General features: G+C 41.1%; 1 protein-coding gene across 1 annotated transcript in view; it reads left to right on the top strand.

Moving 5' to 3' along the window:
• Positions 1 to 18,805, top strand: part of CDC42BPG (CDC42 binding protein kinase gamma) — a 68,826-nt gene that overhangs the window by 49,503 nt on the left and 518 nt on the right. Inside the window, exons 11-36 of the mRNA XM_069965504.1 lie at positions 744 to 848; positions 1,392 to 1,489; positions 1,608 to 1,850; positions 1,980 to 2,090; positions 3,156 to 3,424; positions 3,853 to 3,958; positions 4,714 to 4,838; positions 5,403 to 5,517; positions 5,703 to 5,851; positions 6,186 to 6,274; positions 6,355 to 6,404; positions 6,513 to 6,590; positions 7,202 to 7,270; positions 7,523 to 7,628; positions 7,911 to 8,044; positions 8,616 to 8,743; positions 8,842 to 8,923; positions 9,131 to 9,347; positions 9,437 to 9,499; positions 10,843 to 11,430; positions 14,142 to 14,239; positions 14,694 to 14,778; positions 14,878 to 14,998; positions 15,735 to 15,852; positions 16,752 to 16,830; positions 16,921 to 17,006. Of these exons, the coding sequence (XP_069821605.1) occupies positions 744 to 848; positions 1,392 to 1,489; positions 1,608 to 1,850; positions 1,980 to 2,090; positions 3,156 to 3,424; positions 3,853 to 3,958; positions 4,714 to 4,838; positions 5,403 to 5,517; positions 5,703 to 5,851; positions 6,186 to 6,274; positions 6,355 to 6,404; positions 6,513 to 6,590; positions 7,202 to 7,270; positions 7,523 to 7,628; positions 7,911 to 8,044; positions 8,616 to 8,743; positions 8,842 to 8,923; positions 9,131 to 9,347; positions 9,437 to 9,499; positions 10,843 to 11,430; positions 14,142 to 14,239; positions 14,694 to 14,778; positions 14,878 to 14,998; positions 15,735 to 15,852; positions 16,752 to 16,830; positions 16,921 to 17,006 (3,512 nt within the window). The remainder of the gene's footprint in view (positions 1 to 743; positions 849 to 1,391; positions 1,490 to 1,607; positions 1,851 to 1,979; positions 2,091 to 3,155; positions 3,425 to 3,852; positions 3,959 to 4,713; positions 4,839 to 5,402; positions 5,518 to 5,702; positions 5,852 to 6,185; positions 6,275 to 6,354; positions 6,405 to 6,512; positions 6,591 to 7,201; positions 7,271 to 7,522; positions 7,629 to 7,910; positions 8,045 to 8,615; positions 8,744 to 8,841; positions 8,924 to 9,130; positions 9,348 to 9,436; positions 9,500 to 10,842; positions 11,431 to 14,141; positions 14,240 to 14,693; positions 14,779 to 14,877; positions 14,999 to 15,734; positions 15,853 to 16,751; positions 16,831 to 16,920; positions 17,007 to 18,805) is intronic.

Here is an 18,805-nt window from a genome sequence, read left to right as displayed (position 1 = left end):
CTGTCTTTATAATAAACTTTTGACATGTCAAAAGTTTTCATCGGACCAGGTCTGAGTGCTCAGACCGTATTGATAGGGAGATAGAGCAGAGAGAAGACGTGCTGCGGCGTGTCCACTTTTCACTCTGAATTTAAAATGGGTTCCTATGGAGCCTGACTCTGAGGATGCGCTGCAGCTGCTGTCCTCTCCCTGCTCTATCTCCCGATTGGTACGGGTCTGAGCACTCAGACCAGGACTGATCAAAACTTTTTACATGTCTCTGACAGGTACACTTTAAGGCTATGTTCACACAGAGTAAAAGTACGGCCGATGTTGCAATCAGCAACAATGGCCGTACTTTGTACGACTAGGAACGCCGCATTCTCTTCTATAGGATCCCGTCCGGAGCGTATACACATAGTATACGCTCCTGCCGGGATCCCATACGGCACCGCAAACAACTGACATGTCAGTTTTCTGTGGCCGCAATTCAGTGAATTGCAGCCGCAGAAAGCTCTATCAGTTCACACAATGAAGCGTGCGGCTCTGGCCGCAAGCTTCATTGTGTGCTGTGAGGAGTTCTGATGCGGGCACTGCAGTGCCGGCCGGGATGATCGTTTCAGTGACCAGCTGCTCTGTGACCCGGCCGGGTCACGGAACGGCCGGTCCTATACGCCATGTGAACATGGCCTAAGAAAACCAGGCCACCTGTTATCATTTTTTTACAATGCATGATCAAAAATGCTCATTATTTTGGCTTCCAGCTACTATGCAGAATTCACATGTTTCAAGCCTTGAGACCCCTGCTAAAGATCGAGAGATCCGCAGTCTGAAGACAGAGATGGAAATTCTCCAGAAGAAATTAGCAGGTGTGTGTGCACTGAGTGGTAATTATTGTGAACTTTCCATTATCTCAGTTTTGTAATTTTAGCACTCATCCAGGAAAATCTGTCAGCAGCTGAGTACGACAGCCCACTGGACTCTCAGAATGAGCAAAAATTAAATGAAATATAGATTATACTAAATCTTCTCCCACAAAACCTTGTATCAATCTGCTCAACTCCTCCTGTGTTATATCATGCTGCTCCCTTTCATCATTACATGTTGGAATGTCTGCAACTGATTATTTTTTTCATGGACTTTGCACCTACACTTTAACCACACTAAAATTATGCCATACTTCTGATATTGAGTATATACCACAAATGGAAGCCAATACACTGGCAATAGCCTTTGTAGAGCTGAACTGTTGGTTAATGTAACATTGGGACATGTATCCTGTAGAGATGAGTACCAGCTCCGTAGTTAAGGCACCCCCATTCTTTTATTGTGGGCAGTGTAAACTTTATGCTTGGCTTCTGTTCTAAGAAAAAAAACATGGTAAAGGTAATTTACTATACTTTTCTTTACAGAAAAATCCACAGAACAGGAGACAAACAATGGAGCACAAATTCAGTCCTTGGAGAAACAGATCAGGACACTGAAACAAGATAAAGATCGATATACAAAGGTAATAACTAAAAGCCAAATCTACTCCCATGATCATGATGTAGGGCAGGACAAGCAAAAAAACCATACAAATAACATACATGTCTTCAGTTATCCAGTGTTCTACTTTTTCTTTCAAGGATCTCGCTGAAATGTTGGAGCAGCTAAAGTCTCAGGGAGAAGAGATGAGGACAGCATTTGAGAAGCAAAGAAAAACTCAGGATGAGCTGCGTTTAATGGAAGACAAGTGTGAAGGACTTAGTACGCAAAATAGCAGGTTGTCCCGTCGACTGAAAGATAAAGAAGATGAAGCAGAAGCAGCCGCAGAAAAAGTTAGGGCCCTGAGGAAGGATCTGCATAAAGCAGAGGCCAGCAGGCGGGAGGTAGGGACATATACTTTATAAATAAAGTAGCCCATGCCATATGTAACCATCCTATATTAATTGTTTTTTGTATTAATTATAGAACAGCTTTTTATAATATGTAATTAATATGAAATCTGATTTCTTTAGGCAGAATCACTAGTGGAGGATCTGACCATAGAAGTGGAAAGACAGAAGAAATTGATAGAAAGAAGTGAAGCACTAGCGGCCCAAGCATTTGAAGACTTGGAAAGAGTGAAGGTAATGTTTATGATAGTGTGTTCATTTGCTATCTAAAAGCTATTTGATTTGAAGAGGCTGTCTGAATTATTGAAAGGAAAACTCTTTGCAGACTGTTATTATTTATACTCACTTGGTTTATTCTTGCTGCATCCAGCCCAACCCTTTTGTTGTATTGCTTACAATATTTACTTGACTTGTAGCAAGTACCACTGAGGTTGGTAATTGGCTGGGAAGGTGCCCAGACATACTTCCTGGGTAGTACGCAAAGTGCATTATTCAGGAAAGTTTCTGGAGAAGCAAGGATAATATATATATTGGAGTATCAGGCTTTTTAATTCTTTGGACAAACATTTTTAAAAGGGTTGTCCAACTAAATTGATGACCTACTTTCAACTACTACGACTGCGCTGATCAGTTGATTTAAAGGGGTGGGTTAAAGCCATATTAGACAGACCAACTCTTGCTGTAAACAACTTCCAATCTGCTAGATTGTTGTAGAAAACTTTTATCAGAAGGTAATCTGCTAGTTTGGCGCTCACTTACCAAGCCTATTACAAGGCTCAGTAACGTGTAGGTGGGGCTGCACAGACATCATTGGCAATGTCCATGCCATGCAGCCCTTGCTTTATGGTGATGTTTCCCCATTGTCCCCCTGCTTTGTATCTGGAGTCCTCTGTTTAACTCAGCTGCCACTGACACTTCAGAACTAGTCTATGAGGTAACAGGCCGCCCAGCCATTCACTGGCCGCATCGCTGTCCCGTCTCCTAGAAACATAGAAGATGTCTAATCTGCCCTTTTTAGTATTTCCATTCTCGGTCAGTAATTGGCTAAGCAGATGGTCACTGCATAGATGGGTTCAGAAGTGTCAGCGGCGGCGGCTGCAGTCAGCGGGGATCTCAGAGACAAGGCAGGAGGACACCAGGGGAGCGTGGAGAGGTAAGTATCATCTTTATTATTTCATCAGTGCCGATTTCATAAGTCGTCGGCCACGATGCGTAGCCTGCAGTCGATGATTTTTGAACATGTCTTGTAGCGTGATTGGTGAAGTATATAGCCAGCATTGTGAAATTCATTTTTAACAGGTACAGCAGACTGTTGCTTCTCCCGTCATCAGCGGCTCACTTCATAGCTATGAGATGAGTCAGCAGAGAACAGAGCTTGAAAGACGGATCCAACAGCTAGAGACAGAACTTTCTCAACTGAGGGGAGAATTTTCACGCCGGGAGTCGGAACTTGCCAGTGAGAACAAATTACTCCGCAGAGAACTTGGAGAGAAGGAGGAACAACTAATGTCATTAAAGCATGAATTAGAAGGAATGCAGGAGAGCATTGGCAAAACAAGAAATGATAGGTAACTTCTGTTTGAAGTGAATATGTCAGCCCATCTGCACATTATGATCCACAGACATAGGGTAATAGATAATGGTGCAATAACATGAATGTTATTAAAAAAAACCTTTAAAATAAGTTTTTTTTAATCTTAGGCTGAAATGTCAAGGAGACGGGACTGAGTGCTAAGTATTTCGACTCCCCCTCCTTGACACTAAAGTTTGAAATAAAAACCTTATTTTTGACTTCAGCAAAGGGCCTTAACTTTAGAAAAAATTATGTTCATATTATTGCAGCTCGGTGTACAGATGGGCTGACAGATTCACTTTAAGTGGCTCAGTAATTGATTTGATGTCTTTAGCTTTTTTTTTTTCCTTAAACCATTGAAGAGCACAAAGCTTATCAATAAGCCTAGTTTGCATGAAGCATTTCTGTCATTCCCCAACTCAGTGCTTTTAGACAAGAGGAGGAGCTTCAGAAGATACAGAAAGCAAATGAACGGGAGAAAAACCAGCTCAAGGAAGAGAATCGAAAACTTCAGGAAGACATGGCCAAGGTAAGAGAGACTATGCTGGCACCTCAAGCATCCTTCGTGTCCATATTCAGCAACAGAATGAGACTTTAAAGTGATATTGTCACCCACCCTTACTTTGTGTCGTTCTCCGAACCACCCACAAGCTTAGATGCTGCACATTCAGTATATACCTGTATAAAACTTGTCTGTTTCTTATTGCTGCTCTAAAATCGCTTTATTTTATCGGTGGACAGTGTCACCTAGGCGGGGCTTCACAGAGTTGGGCCCTCTACCACCTGGGAGATGGAGCCCAAGTGCCGCCTAGGTGACACTGTCCACTGATGAAATGATGCGATTTTAGAACAGAAGACACAGATCCTGCACATTCAATATATACCTGTAAAAAAAAACTTGTCTAAGTTTGTAGATGGTGCGGAGAACCACACATAGAGTAAGCAGGGATGACAATATCATTTTAAAGTAATACTGTCATCACCCCTTACATGCTCTTCATTTCATTGGTTAAGAGTGTTGACCAGGCGGGGCTTCACTGCAGTTGAGCCCCATCTCCTTGGCTGGGTAGAGTGCCCAACTTTCATGAAGCCCTGCCTAGGTGACACTGTCCACCATTAAAATGAAGCGATTTTAGAACAGAAAGAAGACTTGTATACTGGTATATATTGAATGTGCAGCATCTAAGCTTGTGGCTGGTGCAGAGAACTGCACACACAGTAAGGGGACACAGTATCACTTTAATACAGCTTTTAGTTTGTAATTTTAAAATATTCTTTATTTAGCTAAAGACAGTATCAGAAAAGCTGTCTGCTTCTCAGAAGCAACTGGAAGAAGAAGTAAGAGTACTGGAAGATAAAAAAGAGACGTTGGCCAATTGGGAAGCCCAGATCACAGACATTTTGCAGTGGTGAGCTGTCTTTTTTTGCTAATAGTTTATAACCATTGTTTTTGCTTATGTTTTCTTTGAAAAAATTAATTTTTTTTTACGTAGCTATTAAAAAATCTAGTTTAAGGGTATTGGATTCTTAACAGTCAGTGGCTAAAGATTGCCATAGAAACACAATAGTGAAACCCTTAGAGTGCATGCAAAACATACCTTCTTTATAGGCTCCATTATATAAGTAAAGTTATCTTACAGCTCTCTATATCAGTACATTCATGTCAGCATCTAGTCAGTCTTGGGAATGCAAATGGCTGTCACAGTAGGGAAGGGAGAAGTGGCCAAGGAATGTGCTGGTGACCAAGACGCTCACATAGGATGTGCAGTTAGATGTCTACCTTCTGGCAATGAGTAAACAGATTGGCAACATCTGAGAAAAGCACTTGAGGAAACATATCATGCGAATAGCATATGTGCGACTTTTACTCTTTCGTTCTGATTTCCTCTCCTTTTATTGATTTGTGTTACTGTGCATTTAATGTCCAAAGCTATAAACATATAGTCAGCTGTGTATGTACTTATTTCTTGTAGGGTGAGTGATGAGAAACAGTCCCGTGGTTATCTACAAGCCTTGTCAGTCAAAATGACAGAGGAATTAGAGAGCCTGAAAAATTCAGGAAATCAAACGCCATCCAGCAAGACTGGGGTAAGAATTGGTACAATGAGTGAAAACTCGCCCCTCCAGGCTTTTATACTGGAATATAAATTTGTACATTCTCTTTACATTACAAAGAGTAATTTCATCTGATAATGGTTACGTACTAAAGTAGGTAAAGCTATCTTTTATGGATTACCTGAGTAACCTTATGTATCTCTCTTCTCGCTTTTTAGGAGAGCCAATGGAAAGCGCGCAGGCTGCAGAAACTGGAGGCATCAGCACGGCTTGAGCTTCAGTCCGCTCTGGAGGCAGAAATCAGAGCTAAGCAGAGTATCCAGGAGGAACTGAACAAACTTAAGTCTGAGAGCCTTGAAACGGACAGGTACTGACATCCGTGTAACTACTAGGGACCTATGCCAATATCTTTGCAGAAAGTGGTTCCGTTAGACCTGTGCAAAATGTCACGTCAGTCCTGATCCATAGTCTCAAAATGTAGAGGCCTAGAAGGAAGTGGAAGCCCTCCATGCATTCAGCTCTCACAGAAGGTTTTCTTGAACATGAGAAAAGATTGTGTAAAAGCTGATATATTGCTAAGGACAACTTAATGGACCATTTACATTGTACCGTCTATTGCCATCTCCTTGGTACATAATGTGATAAGCTGGGTGGTAAAACTGATTTTAATGTGCACTGTGTATTTTATGGCTTTTCTATAGAAAGCTACAAGAGGCAGATGAAGACAACAAGAAGTTGAGAGTGGAAATAGAGAAGTTGCGTGAGGAAGCAAAGACAAAGGGGACAGCAGGTGACAGGGGGGGTATCCATGGTGGTAACATTATGGTTATGCTTAGTCTATACCTTCAATGAGAATTTTCTGTTTTTTAGAAAACAAATTGCAGCGATCTCTTATTCCATTCTTATCATTCCGCTCTGAGGTATGAATGGCTTCTTCACTTACTTAATGTCATACTTACTTAATGTCATAATGCCAAGACATTCCTTGGTCTTCCTTTTGTAAAATTTTACTTTCCTTTTTCCAACAGAAGGATGTCACGTCCGAAAACTCAGAACAACCTCAAATGTCAGGCAGTGTCATCTTAAGACGAGGAGACAGAACTGATGTGAGTCGTCGAGTATAGTAGATGTGTACTATTGATACGATACTAAATGTTCTTACCAAGCCTCCACCTTTCTTCATCAGTAGCGACACAGGTTCCCAGAATTAGTTAGAATTGGCGGATAGAAAAAAAAATTAGAAAATAAGACTTTATTCTTGCAGTGTTTTATATCTGCAAAGAGGCCCAAACCTCTTGGGCTTAGGGTGCCTTTACACAGAGAGATTTATCTGACTGATTTTTGTAGCCAGAGCCAGGAATGGATTTAGAAAGGAGAAATCTCAGTCTTTCCTTTATGACCTGTTCTCTGTTTATAGTCTGTTCCTGGCTTTGGCTTCAAAAACGTGTCAGATAAATCTCTCTATGCAAAGTAACCCTTACAAGTGGTTGCTCACCTCAGTAGAATCTATAATTTTGTTCATTCCTATGTGTGTGTGTGTATATATAAGTATAGTATACGGAGGTATAGTATATTAAAATGTCGCTAATCACTTTAAAATCATTTTAGCCACACTGTATATGTTACTTATTACTTACTAATGCTCGGAAGGAAATGTAAGATAAGATAAACTACAACAAACCTTTTTTACCAAATGCCTTTATTGTCTCCTTCTCAGTCTGTCAAAAACAAAGTCAACAGAAGATCTGCCGGGATCATAGAGAGTATAGACGAGACCTCGGACAAGGTATCTGTGCACAGAAAGTGCTTAAATAGAGATCTGTATACAGAATTGTTTTTGGATGAGAAGTAGTAATTTGCTTTTTTCTCTTATGATCCCTCTGGCGAATGCTGGGTGGACTTTATTAGCAGGTGTATTTTTTATATATTAGAATATTTACTGTATGTTTATTTCCTCCATAAGAGTTGTGTTCTCTTTAGACATATATTTTTTTTTATACATAATTTATTTTGGTTCTCTTCCCGTTCATACTTGCAGCCTAAGACACACACCTTCAAAATAAAAAACTTTACATCACCAACAAAGTGTCTCCGCTGTACATCGGTCATGGTTGGACTCGTGCGGCAAGGAGTATGCTGTGAAGGTGAGAACTGCTTCTTTTGAATTTGTTCGTGTGTTGCAGTTTAATAGTTAAAGGGTTATCCAGCACTACAAAACATGGCTACTTTCTTCCAAAGACAGCACTACTCTTGTCTCCCATTCAGGTGTGGTTTGCAATTAAGCTCCATTCACTTCAATGGAACTGAGTTACAAAAGCCCACCCAAACTGGAGACCAGAGAGGTGCTGTCTCTGAAAGAAAGTGGTCATGTTTTTGTAGCGCTGGATAACCCCTTTAAAAACTAATGTTCTCTTGTGTTTCTGCAGTGTGTGGATATATGTGCCATATATCCTGCTGTGATGGTGCCTCAATTTGCCCATGCCCACCCAGTCAAAATAAGAGGATTCTTGGCGTAGACCCAAAAACTGGCAGCGGCACTGCCCTGGAAGGATACTTGTCGGTCAGTTTAATATATCTAGTTATAATAAATATCAGTATTACTGTATTACGTTCACCAAGATTAAAACTAATTGTGCACTTTTGGGTTTTTCCTCCCACTGGGGGCCAGCCGCGTCCAGTGCTTCACCCCCTGGCCGGTGCTCAGGAATAGAACGGGGCCGGAACAGAGCCTCGGCTCTACTCATGTGCAAAACTTTAAGTGAATGTGCTGATACATTCACTTTAATGCCCTCTGATATTAAGAAATAAGATGGATGGTACAATATATTTTGTATATTCTGTAGTATAATGCAAAAGGACCTGGTAATTTATTCTATGTATATCATGATGTATTAAGCAACGGCTGGAGGGCCCCATCCCTGGTCTTAGAGGAAAGTTTTCTACACCACCCTAAGGAAATTCTTTACAGTAACGGCAGTAACGCAATGAAACTGTCTTCTAGAGAATGTAAAGTGTACATGTCACGGAAAAATTCAAAAGTTTTTCTTTACGTCATACGCCTATGATGATTTATAAATGTTCTCTATTGCAAGTTGTTTCAAGTTTGTTTTTTTTTTGTCATTTTTATTTAGGTCCCTAAGCCAGCTGGAGTGAAGAAGGGATGGCAGCGCGCCTATGTGATTATCAGTGACTTCAAGCTCCTTGTGTATGATGCCAACTTCCAGTCTAATACTACTGTCCTACAGGCCATAGATATGAGGTGAGCATCCACAAGGCACATACTTTTTTTTACTTCACTGTATTTTCAGCAGCAATAAATCATTGTCCTTTTTTTTTTTTTTTTTTCATGGGGAGCAGAGATGAATATTTTTCTGTAAGTTCTGTCTTGGAGTCAGATGTCATTCATGCAAACCCAAGGGACATTCCTTGTATATTTCGGGTAGGTACATTTTAAAAACTTTTAACCTGTTGTAAATATATTTTTTTCAGCTATTAGTTATATAGGAATGATAACCAATACCATTATTGCTGCGCCAGGCCTCGTCACGAAGGTTTACAGGGCATCACTTATGTAGTGATACATCCAGAAATGTGGTGATTTTATTGCTGACAGATGCAATCACTTGTACGATTCTGTCTTCTGCAGGTCACCTTTTTACAGCTCGGCTTCCCGCTTACCACGTCCTCTCAGCTTCTGCTGGCAGAGACTTCTGAGGAAATGCAGAAATGGGTGCAAGTGCTAAAGGAACTGCAATCCCTTCTGCGGGAGCAGAAACCACAGGATCGCTCTGTTCGGTTGTTAAAGGAGGCATATGACAGTGCACTGCCGCTCATACGCACAGCACTCTGTGCGGCCATCATGGGTAATGTCGCTTTTCATGGCATTATTAAAATGAAGTCCAGTGTGCTGTATATGTACAGGAAACATCTAAGGTATGATTACGTTTTACAGATCAGGAAAGAATTGCTTTGGGAACAGAAGATGGGCTTTTCCTGTTGCACATGAATAAAAACGGTGAGTCTGTGTCTGCCTAGAAACACGGCTGAGCTCCCAGCTGACTGCCAATCAAAGATGAGATGGGGGTAGAGAAAGTGTTACAGCCCTTAGCACTTCAAGGGCTGTGAAAAAAGAGGCACAGATGGATATATGAAAAGACTTCATTACCTTGGTCGCCCTCTTCTGCACCCGCTTCAGTTCAGCCATGTCCTTGTTATATACAGGTGCCCAAAACTGTACACCGTATTTCATGTGTGATCTGACCAACAATTTGTACAGAGGCAAATCTATGTTTTTGTGATAAGCATTGTTGCCTCTTTTCATGCATCCAATTTTATATTATTAGCCAGCCCCTGGCAACATTGTTGGCAGCCACTGGTCACTATAGTTTAACCTTCTCAGAACAGGTTATTTAATATTTGATTGGCAGGGGTCCCAGCATCCTCATGATTTAGCTTTTTGAAGAGGTCATGGTGTACGCCACCCTTGTCCTTACATTGCCATAATATTAGTTCAAGGTACTGCAGCTTTGTCTCACTCAAATGAACAGGGTGAGGCCACGGTATCAGTACCATGCATAGCTACTACCTGTAGTATTGCAGTGCAAGGGCAAGCACATATAAACAATAAACCGACTGCAGTGCTCATCCAAGTGCTATGGCCCCTTTGAACAGCCAGTTATTTTAGGGCTCTGGAAGTTGCCCCCTGGCCAATATTGATATAAAATTGATAGCTTAAAGAGAACCAGTCACTCAGATTTTCCAGGTAATGCCACTAGTTATGCCCGAAGATGTGCCAAAACGCTCCCTTACCATGTGGTCCGTGTCTTTGGTAGAACCTTTAGCTGCTCAAACGAAGTCTTTTATTCCAGCGAACAAGACGAGCCAGGAACTAGTCTGTCTGGCATGCTGGAATAAAAGACTTCGTTTGAGCAGCTAAAGGTTCTACAGAAGACACGGACCACATGGTAAGGTAGAGTTTTGGCCCATCTGGCTGGTATTAGTAGCTTTGCCCTGAAAATCTGAGTGACTGGTTCGATTTTAGATAGACCATCCGCCCAACTAACTGGCCCTAGTGTGTGTAGTCTTTAACATTGACAAAATACATCATTAGGGCTTCCTTTCAGTAACTGGAAGCGTATACGCCTGGATAGCTTTTGTTGGATGCCTAAATAATGGGATATGCTGCAGTCTGTGACTTCCAATGGAAGGCCAAACTGTGTTGTGAATGGCACCTTAGGCCTTAGCTGCAATAACATTATTATGTTCCTTTATATTGATAAGTATTTTGCTTACTATTTCCCAATATCTGTGACACATACAAAAGAAAAAAACTCATATCTGTACCTTTCTTTAAACTAGAGATCACCCAGCTGGGAGACTGCAAGCGCGTGTTGTCTTTGCGCGCTGTTCCAGAAGTCCAACAGTTGGCTGTCCTTTGTGGGAAGAGCCATAGTGTTCGTCTGTTCACCTGGGACCTCCCACCAGACTCTCCTGGAGTAAAGATTCCTGAAGCTAAGGGCTGTCAGGTCATTACAACAGGTTTGGTGTGCCAAGGCTCAACCACTGTCCTTTGTGCTGCTTCCAAGCGTCAGGTTGTCTGCTTTCAGCTGACCAATCGAAAAGGTCTCCCTCGGCGGATCAAAGAGTTCCAAGCAGCTGGAGCAGTACAGTGTATGGACATCTTGGGGGAGCGACTATGTGTTGGATTCACTTCTGGGTTTTCCCTTTATCCTCTCCTCAATGAAGGGGCACCATTAAACTTTCCAAATCCAGATGATTCCAAGCTAACCTTCCTTATACAAGCTGCCCCTGATGCACTTTGTGCAGCTAGACTGGCACTTAGCGAGTATCTCTTGTGTTTCTCCACATTTGCCATATATGTGAATGCTGACGGGAAGAAGTCGCGTTCACAAGAAATCATGTGGCCCGCACCGCCACTGGCTTGCTGTGAGTACACATTTTCTTTCTGTTTTTACATATGAGTAATAACTGTACAGTTATATTGTTTATGTCCCCTTGCTTACTAGATTACCTAAGCAATCTTACCACCCTTTTTTTCCTTAGTTTGATCACCTTGATTACAAATTACCAGCATCTATCAGCGTCTCTTATGTCTATCAAGGAGGTTGAATTCCTAAAATCATTATTTTTGTTCCCCTGATATCTGCCAGTGATGGAGTCAGGAGGTCTGTGTAGCCGTACACAGGTGGATGTTTAATCTTCCAATGGGTTGACCTGGGGACCATTCTATAGAGCTATGAATTCATACATTTACCATGGGAGCGCCCATTTCTAACAATGCATTATGATTACATTTTGTGGCATATTAATATCCTGATGTTGCCTTGGTTTGCTTGGTTGGCACCAAAATGCCTGCTTGTAGATGGTATAAATATGAATATAATGAGAAATCCAGTCAAAAGGCTCTTCTCATATCACAGATGTGTAATAAGATGGCGTCAAGTCTGGACCACTCCACTAATCAGCTCCATAAGACCTTTCCACATCCATAGCTTTACTCATCTTGAAGTGATTTACGATTTTTGTACAGTATCATCATCTTTTTTTCCCCCCCCATTCGTGTCTAAAGAGAAATATAATTCAGCTTGTTTCCATTTATCAGAGAGCAGTGCATTGTGGGGACTCTGAGTAACACATGCTGTTCTAAGATGGTTATCCATAAACAATGGAATGAAGATAAACTGCGCTGTAAGGACAACCAGCAGAATTTTAAAAAACACTATGGAAAAATTTTCAAAACAGTACAGCAAAATATGGAGTTACTTTTAAAATCCTTGAAGGAGTATTTGAGCTGTGTATTACTCTAATATGCTCAGCCTGGGTGGGGTTTCACATAAACACATACCTACCTTGTTCCTGCCCCTTCTCCCAGAGTCGGTCCATTGCACGTTTGCTGTGTTTTGGGTCAGCATGTGCACTGCCAGCTCAGGAACTCATTGGGTGCAGTGGTGACCCTAAAAAGTAAGCGCTGTTTAATGTGACTCCAGAATAGTGGTAGTGAGGAAGTTGGGTATAAGATTATATATACCCCCAGGCTGAGCACATTATAGTAAAATAAAAACTTCTGGATATTCATTTTAAGTATTTTAAAAATAACTTTACTGTTGACAGGGCTTCCCGGGTGCTGCCACTTGCTGTGCTGTCTCATAGCTCTGCTCCAGCCACTAGCATAACCCCAGGAGCTGCAGCAGAGCTGTTAGCAGGCGACCCTGTGTATGTTACCGCATTGTAACACAGTGTATTACCGCATACGGCTACTCAAGCATTGTTCTCCTGCTGTCACTCATTTTTGTTTTGAAACAAACTGAGGGTTTAAAGGCACTTATTGTTTTCATCTCCAGACATCTCACCTGTTGTGAATCCCACTCCCTCCTTCCTGGTGCCAGTTGCTTCAGCCATGAGCTTCCTGCTCATCCCACACATAGAAAATACTCCCTTGGATGATCACTAGGGGAGGGTCATCACTATGACCAGTGACTGGTTGAGCAGGCATTTTCAATGTGTCAATAGGAGAGCAGGTAGTGCTTGGCAGTTGTGGCCAGGACCAGTGCACAGGGGATGGGTGACAGGTGAGGTTCCCCCCCCATTGTTCATTATTCATCCCACTTAGCTTTTTTTTTTTTCTTTTTAATAAAGGGAATGTGTCACTTAATGTGACTCTGTACCCGCAATCTGACCCCCCCCCCCCCCCAAACTGCTTGTACCTTCGGATAGCTGCTTTTAATCCAAGATCTGTCCTGGGGTCCGTTTGGCAGGTGATGCAGTTATTGTGCTAAAAAACAACTTTTAAACTGGCAGCCCCGTGACCAATGGGAGTGGCCTAGATTGCGTATGCATTAGGATGGCACCTCTCTGTCCCACCTCTCTGTCCCTCCTCCCCGCCCTCCTGATCATTAGGAATGCTCCAGGCAGATTGCCTCCTATTCCCCACCTGTGGCAGCCCAGCACATGGGCTGGATCGTTAAGTTCCAGTGGCATTCCTAATGATGAAGAGGGTGGGGAGGAGGGACGAAGGGGTGGTGCAAAGTTAGGGCACAGATACTCCCGTAGGGTACGGGGCTGCAAGTTTAAAAGTTGTTTTTTAGGACAATAACTGCATCACCTGCCGAACAGACCCCAGGACAGATCTTGGATTAAAAGCAGCTATCCGAAGGTACAAGTGGTTTGGGGGGGTCAGATTGTGGGTACAGAGTTGCTTTAAATCATTATTTTTTTTACTGTTTAGACTCGCATACAAAAACTTGTTCTTTTATTCTAATCTATTACGATTTTTTTTTACTAATTATTTATTTCACTATTTTTACATTGCTATTGGGGCTGCCATATTGCCTGGGCTGTTCTTAACTGCATTTAGTGACATGCTTTACAGCGACACTCGTTTTCTGATGACACATTCCCTTTATGTATAAAAAAAATTTATTCTCCAGACAATGTCTTTAACTACACCACATTTCTTTAAAAAAAAAATTAAAATTAAAATAAATAAATAAATATATAATATAAAAATCTAAAACTAATGGCTGTTAAAAGGTGATAAAAATTGACTTATGACTCTTATGTGCATTTATTTATATACATGCCCATCCTAGGGGATGGAATCCAGGTGTATGATTAACGTAAATGTGTTCTCTCCTCAGCGTATACTTGTCCGCATCTCACAGTTTTCAGTGAGAATGCAGTTGATATATTTGATGTCCGAAAAAGTGAATGGATCCAGACTGTCCATCTGAAGAAAGTGAGTCTCCTGCCTTCTAAGAAGGAAATACAGCATGAAACTGGCTACATGATACAAGGCATTCTCTGAACTTTAAATTGAAAGTAACATATTGGGAATGTCAGTTCTTTCTCTCTGGACACCCAAATCCACATTCCCAATCTGCTCTGTACACTATAGATCCATGGCTTCCCTGACAGTAACAACTACTGCTGCATCTTGCTGGGCTGTACAACAGCGGTTGCCAAAGCAAGACCCCCCTCTCTCGAATGTCACTTGGTGCCTTACAATGTGATATACAGCTGACTAAATAGCAGATATATCACAGACAATGTAACACTACATACACATGGCCTTTGCTGTGACCTATTTCAAATATGTTGTTATGCTGCCAAACTAGTTCCAACTATTTTTAGTCTTTCACTTCACTGTGCGTCGTTTTAAATTGCTAACCTTGTCTCTCCTTTGTCTGTAGGTTCGGCCTTTGAATTATGAAGGATCTCTATGTATCTTTGGCACGGAGAAAGTTCGCCTGGTATATCTACGTAATAAATTAGCTGGTAAGGATTCACATCTATAGCCTCATACAAATTGTTTTTATAGAAAGGATTTTACAAACGTGTTGGCGCCCTGGACAATGTTTTGTCAATTCCCAACAGATGAAGATGAGTTTGAAGTTCCAGAGACCTCAGACAACAGCAGAAGACAGCTCCTTAAAACCAAGAGCAAGAGACATTTCTCCTTCCGAATTTCTGATGAGGAGAGGCAACAGCAGAGAAGGTAAGATGGCGGACTGAGGAATAATTTTGTGGCGTCATCATTTTTTTTTTTTTTTTTTTGATTGATGGTACCACATTGATACCATAAGGTAACTCAAAATCCACTGCACAGCTTGCATACAGGCATATCACTGCAGACTTGTTTCTGCAAGTGCATTTTCTGCGAGCTCCAAGTGAATGGGACAAGTGCACAGCCTGTCTTTTGGCTGGGTTCAGATTACGGTGATAGTGATAGTCTTGAGACTATTAGTGCACACTATAAGTGGGTGTTTGCCATAATATGACACACATAACAGCAACTAGCATCAGAGATCACTCAGATCCTCCCCACAACTCAATCATAGGGTGCCGATCAGCATGTAGTGGGCAGCCAGGGGTCTTCTGAGCAGTAAAATAACACTTTTTTTAGTATTGCAGTATACTGGGCAAGTAATCACATGGTGAAGTTATCTAGGGAGAACTAGAAAAGTACTTAAATAGGTTTTAAAAATATCTAATATCCCACGCCCATATTAAAAACTCACCCCATTTTCAATTTTTTTAAATAAATTCAAAACTCCAAAAAATCATCAGAATTGGTAGTGAAAGACCCCCAGAATTAGTTCTGGCTTTTAGAGGGTTATTAATGGGTTAGATAGATACAGTGTGGAGTATGAAGAGGTTTTGCGTCTAATTTTCCTCATATATTTCCCTCACTATCCTATTATATCTAATAGTCCAGTAACTTTTTTTCACAGGGTGATGATGAAAGACCCTCAGATGAGATCCAAACTAATCTCAAACCCTAAAAATTTTAATCATTTGGTTCACGTCGGGCCTGGAGATGGAAAGCATCAGTTAAAAGATCTGCCAGTGGTAAGACCTGTCTGTTATGTTGTCTATGTCACTTACGGGGAGGGATTGGCTAATTTTATGAAAATACTTGTGACTGCTTGTAATGTTTGGCTACTATATTAATGGGTTGGATGGAAGTTGGAGATTTCAAGCATAACTTTGAATGGAAAAAAAATAAAAATAAATAAAACAAATAAACTCATGAACACCTGTGCCAGGCAAAACACATCTAATGGGCTACAGTCTGTCCTAGCACTCGTTAAGACAGCACATCATCATGTGAGCATGTGTAGTATATCAGATTGGCCCACTAGCTTTATTTCAACAATATAAAGGATATGGTTTAGAGAGAATTAGTTTATCAGTATATGGCTGGGTTCACATTTCTGTTACTCCTCCACCTGTTTTCCATTTCTCTGATCCATGATCGATTCTGCAACAGAAGAAACAGAAATAAACTGATCCTTTTAAATCTCCATTTTTTTTTAATGGGAATTAATTTGCATCCTACTTACATACATTTCGTTTTTTTAACAGAGAAAAACATATGGCATGCACAAATTTTATTTCTGTTCCAAAAAAATGGACACCAAATGGAATGTCTTAAGTGAATAATTTTCTTTTTTTCCCCATTGAAGTCTATGGTGATGGATGTAAACACGTCAGTGTTCCCCATATGTTTTACATCTGTCTGTCACAATCCTTTTTTTTTTAAATTAGAAAGAAATGGATTATGCAAAAACATTTTTGTTTTAAGGATTGTAGAATGGATCCTGCAATAAAAAAATAAAAACAGTTTGAATCCATTTTAAAGTATACGTTTTTATACATTGGATACTGGTGACAATGGAAACTTTTGTTTGCCATATATATATTGTCTGTTTTAATTGTCTGACAAAATATTGTGAACTATCAATTAGGCACAAGAGGAGAAAAGAAGAAGCCTCGGCCAAGAAGTAGCAGGGATGGAAAGACCACTATCTTCCAGCAGCGACACTGGTAAATCCCCAACTGCTTGTATCTGTCAGACTCCTGCAGTATTCTAGCCTGATATGACTCAATAATACAGACTTTTTTTTTCTAATACAGTAAAACGAAGTTCATGTAGCTCTCAGTCAGAAGACTCCCTCTCCTCACCTCACAGCTTGATCCTCTCATCAGATGTCCTACATGGGGTAAGAACACTGTAATGTGCCAGTGTCAAGTAAGAGGAAAATTATTTTGAATCTATACAGTGGATGGAATTTATGAATCCAGTATGTCTGGCTTCGTGCGCACACAAAGTAGGTTTTAACTCTATGCTTCCCTTGCCAATAGTGAAGGGCCGTCTGATCCGCAGCGGATTTCACGATTTCATCCCTATGATACCACATACCCCCCCCGCGAGTATATGCTATCATAGGGATGAATAGTACTGGATCCGCAGCGTGAAATCTGCTACAGATCCGGTAGGTGTAAAGGCACCCTAAAGGGTTTTTCTGATTTAAAACTTACTCGTTCCTTATCCACAGGGGACAAGTATAAGATTATGGGGGGTCCGACTTCCTTGCCCCTCTGGGATCTCTCGATTAGCACCCCAACTCCTTTGTTATGAATAGAGTCGTGGCTTGGCACGTAACCCACAGCTATATTCATTCTCTGATAGCCGCCGGAAAGAGCCGAGTGCTGTACTCTACTCTCTGGTGGCTCCATAGAGAATGAATGGAGCCTTGGGTCATATGCTGACCCGCAGTTTCATTCATACACACTGCTTATGTGATCTGAAGACTGGCAGCTCTGATATATGCAAAGCCGTACTGTCAAGCCTTTTAAGAAAAAATTGTTGCATCTCTTTCACTCTGTCTTTCAGACTTTGAAGTGTAGACTTCTGCCATAAAGACAAAGACATGTTGTATTTCTTAGGCACCTAAGATTCATCTACTACTTTGAACAAGTGGCGTATGTTGTAAAAACAGGGAGTCATACATTTTTTGCTCAAAACATGGCTTGTGCAAGAATGTGTGACTTTTGTACAACCAGAATAAATTCCCCTATTTTTTTTATCAAGTTTCTTCTTTAAAAAATCCAATCTTTAAGCCTAATTTTAATTATTATTCATTATGCAGCTATTCAGCCAATATAGACAAATATTTTTTATATTATTCTATCACATGTAATTTCTAGGGTGGTCACTATGAGATCACATGACCCAACTGAATGAGATGGATGTCCTGTGATCTAATGGTGACACCCCCCCCCCCCCCCCCCCTGGAAATTACATGTGCTTTTGTACTCTCAATGGACTCACTATTGGAGATAAGAAAACTTACAGCGTATGCCTGCATACAATGGATTCAGCCTAGGGCTGCTTCCATCTTCTCCAGACAGCGGGATTTAAATAACAAGCTATCAGGTTCACACAAGTCCAGACTTTATTGTAAGTTTGCTCGTCTCTCGTCACTATCTTAGCCGGCAAAAAATCTTGTATGATAACGCTTTATGGACTTTTCCACGTAAGACAGACAAGGGAGACAAACATTAGATTATACAGCTCCTGTCACACTGTTATAATTAGGACTGTATACTTATAGGCTTGTAGGTTATTTTAAAGATATATAGACACACTAGCCCAGATTTATGAAAGGGCGTAAACTATACACTTGTTTAAAGTGCCCACAACAACCAATCACAGCGCCTCTATTTTACCAGAGCTGAAAGCTGAGCTGTGATTGGCTGCTGTGATTAATCTCCCCCACTGTGTCAGTACAGTAGTGTGAGGATTTTAACAGTTTTGGAATGATTATGCCAGGCGTTCTAAAGTCCAGTCTGCAGCACAGCATCCTTTCATACAGACCGTGCACAGAATGCGGGAATGTAGACTTGCCCATCTCCATGTGTCGTGCACAGGTCCGACCTCTATAGTGCATAACACAGTATCAATATCCAATACCATAAAGTATACACTATTGCAAAGTAACACCTATATCTCTTTCTA

Source organism: Dendropsophus ebraccatus, chromosome 4 (assembly GCF_027789765.1).
Source record: "Dendropsophus ebraccatus isolate aDenEbr1 chromosome 4, aDenEbr1.pat, whole genome shotgun sequence".
Lineage (NCBI taxonomy): Eukaryota > Metazoa > Chordata > Amphibia > Anura > Hylidae > Dendropsophus > Dendropsophus ebraccatus.
This window is presented reverse-complemented; position numbering and strand designations above follow the sequence as displayed.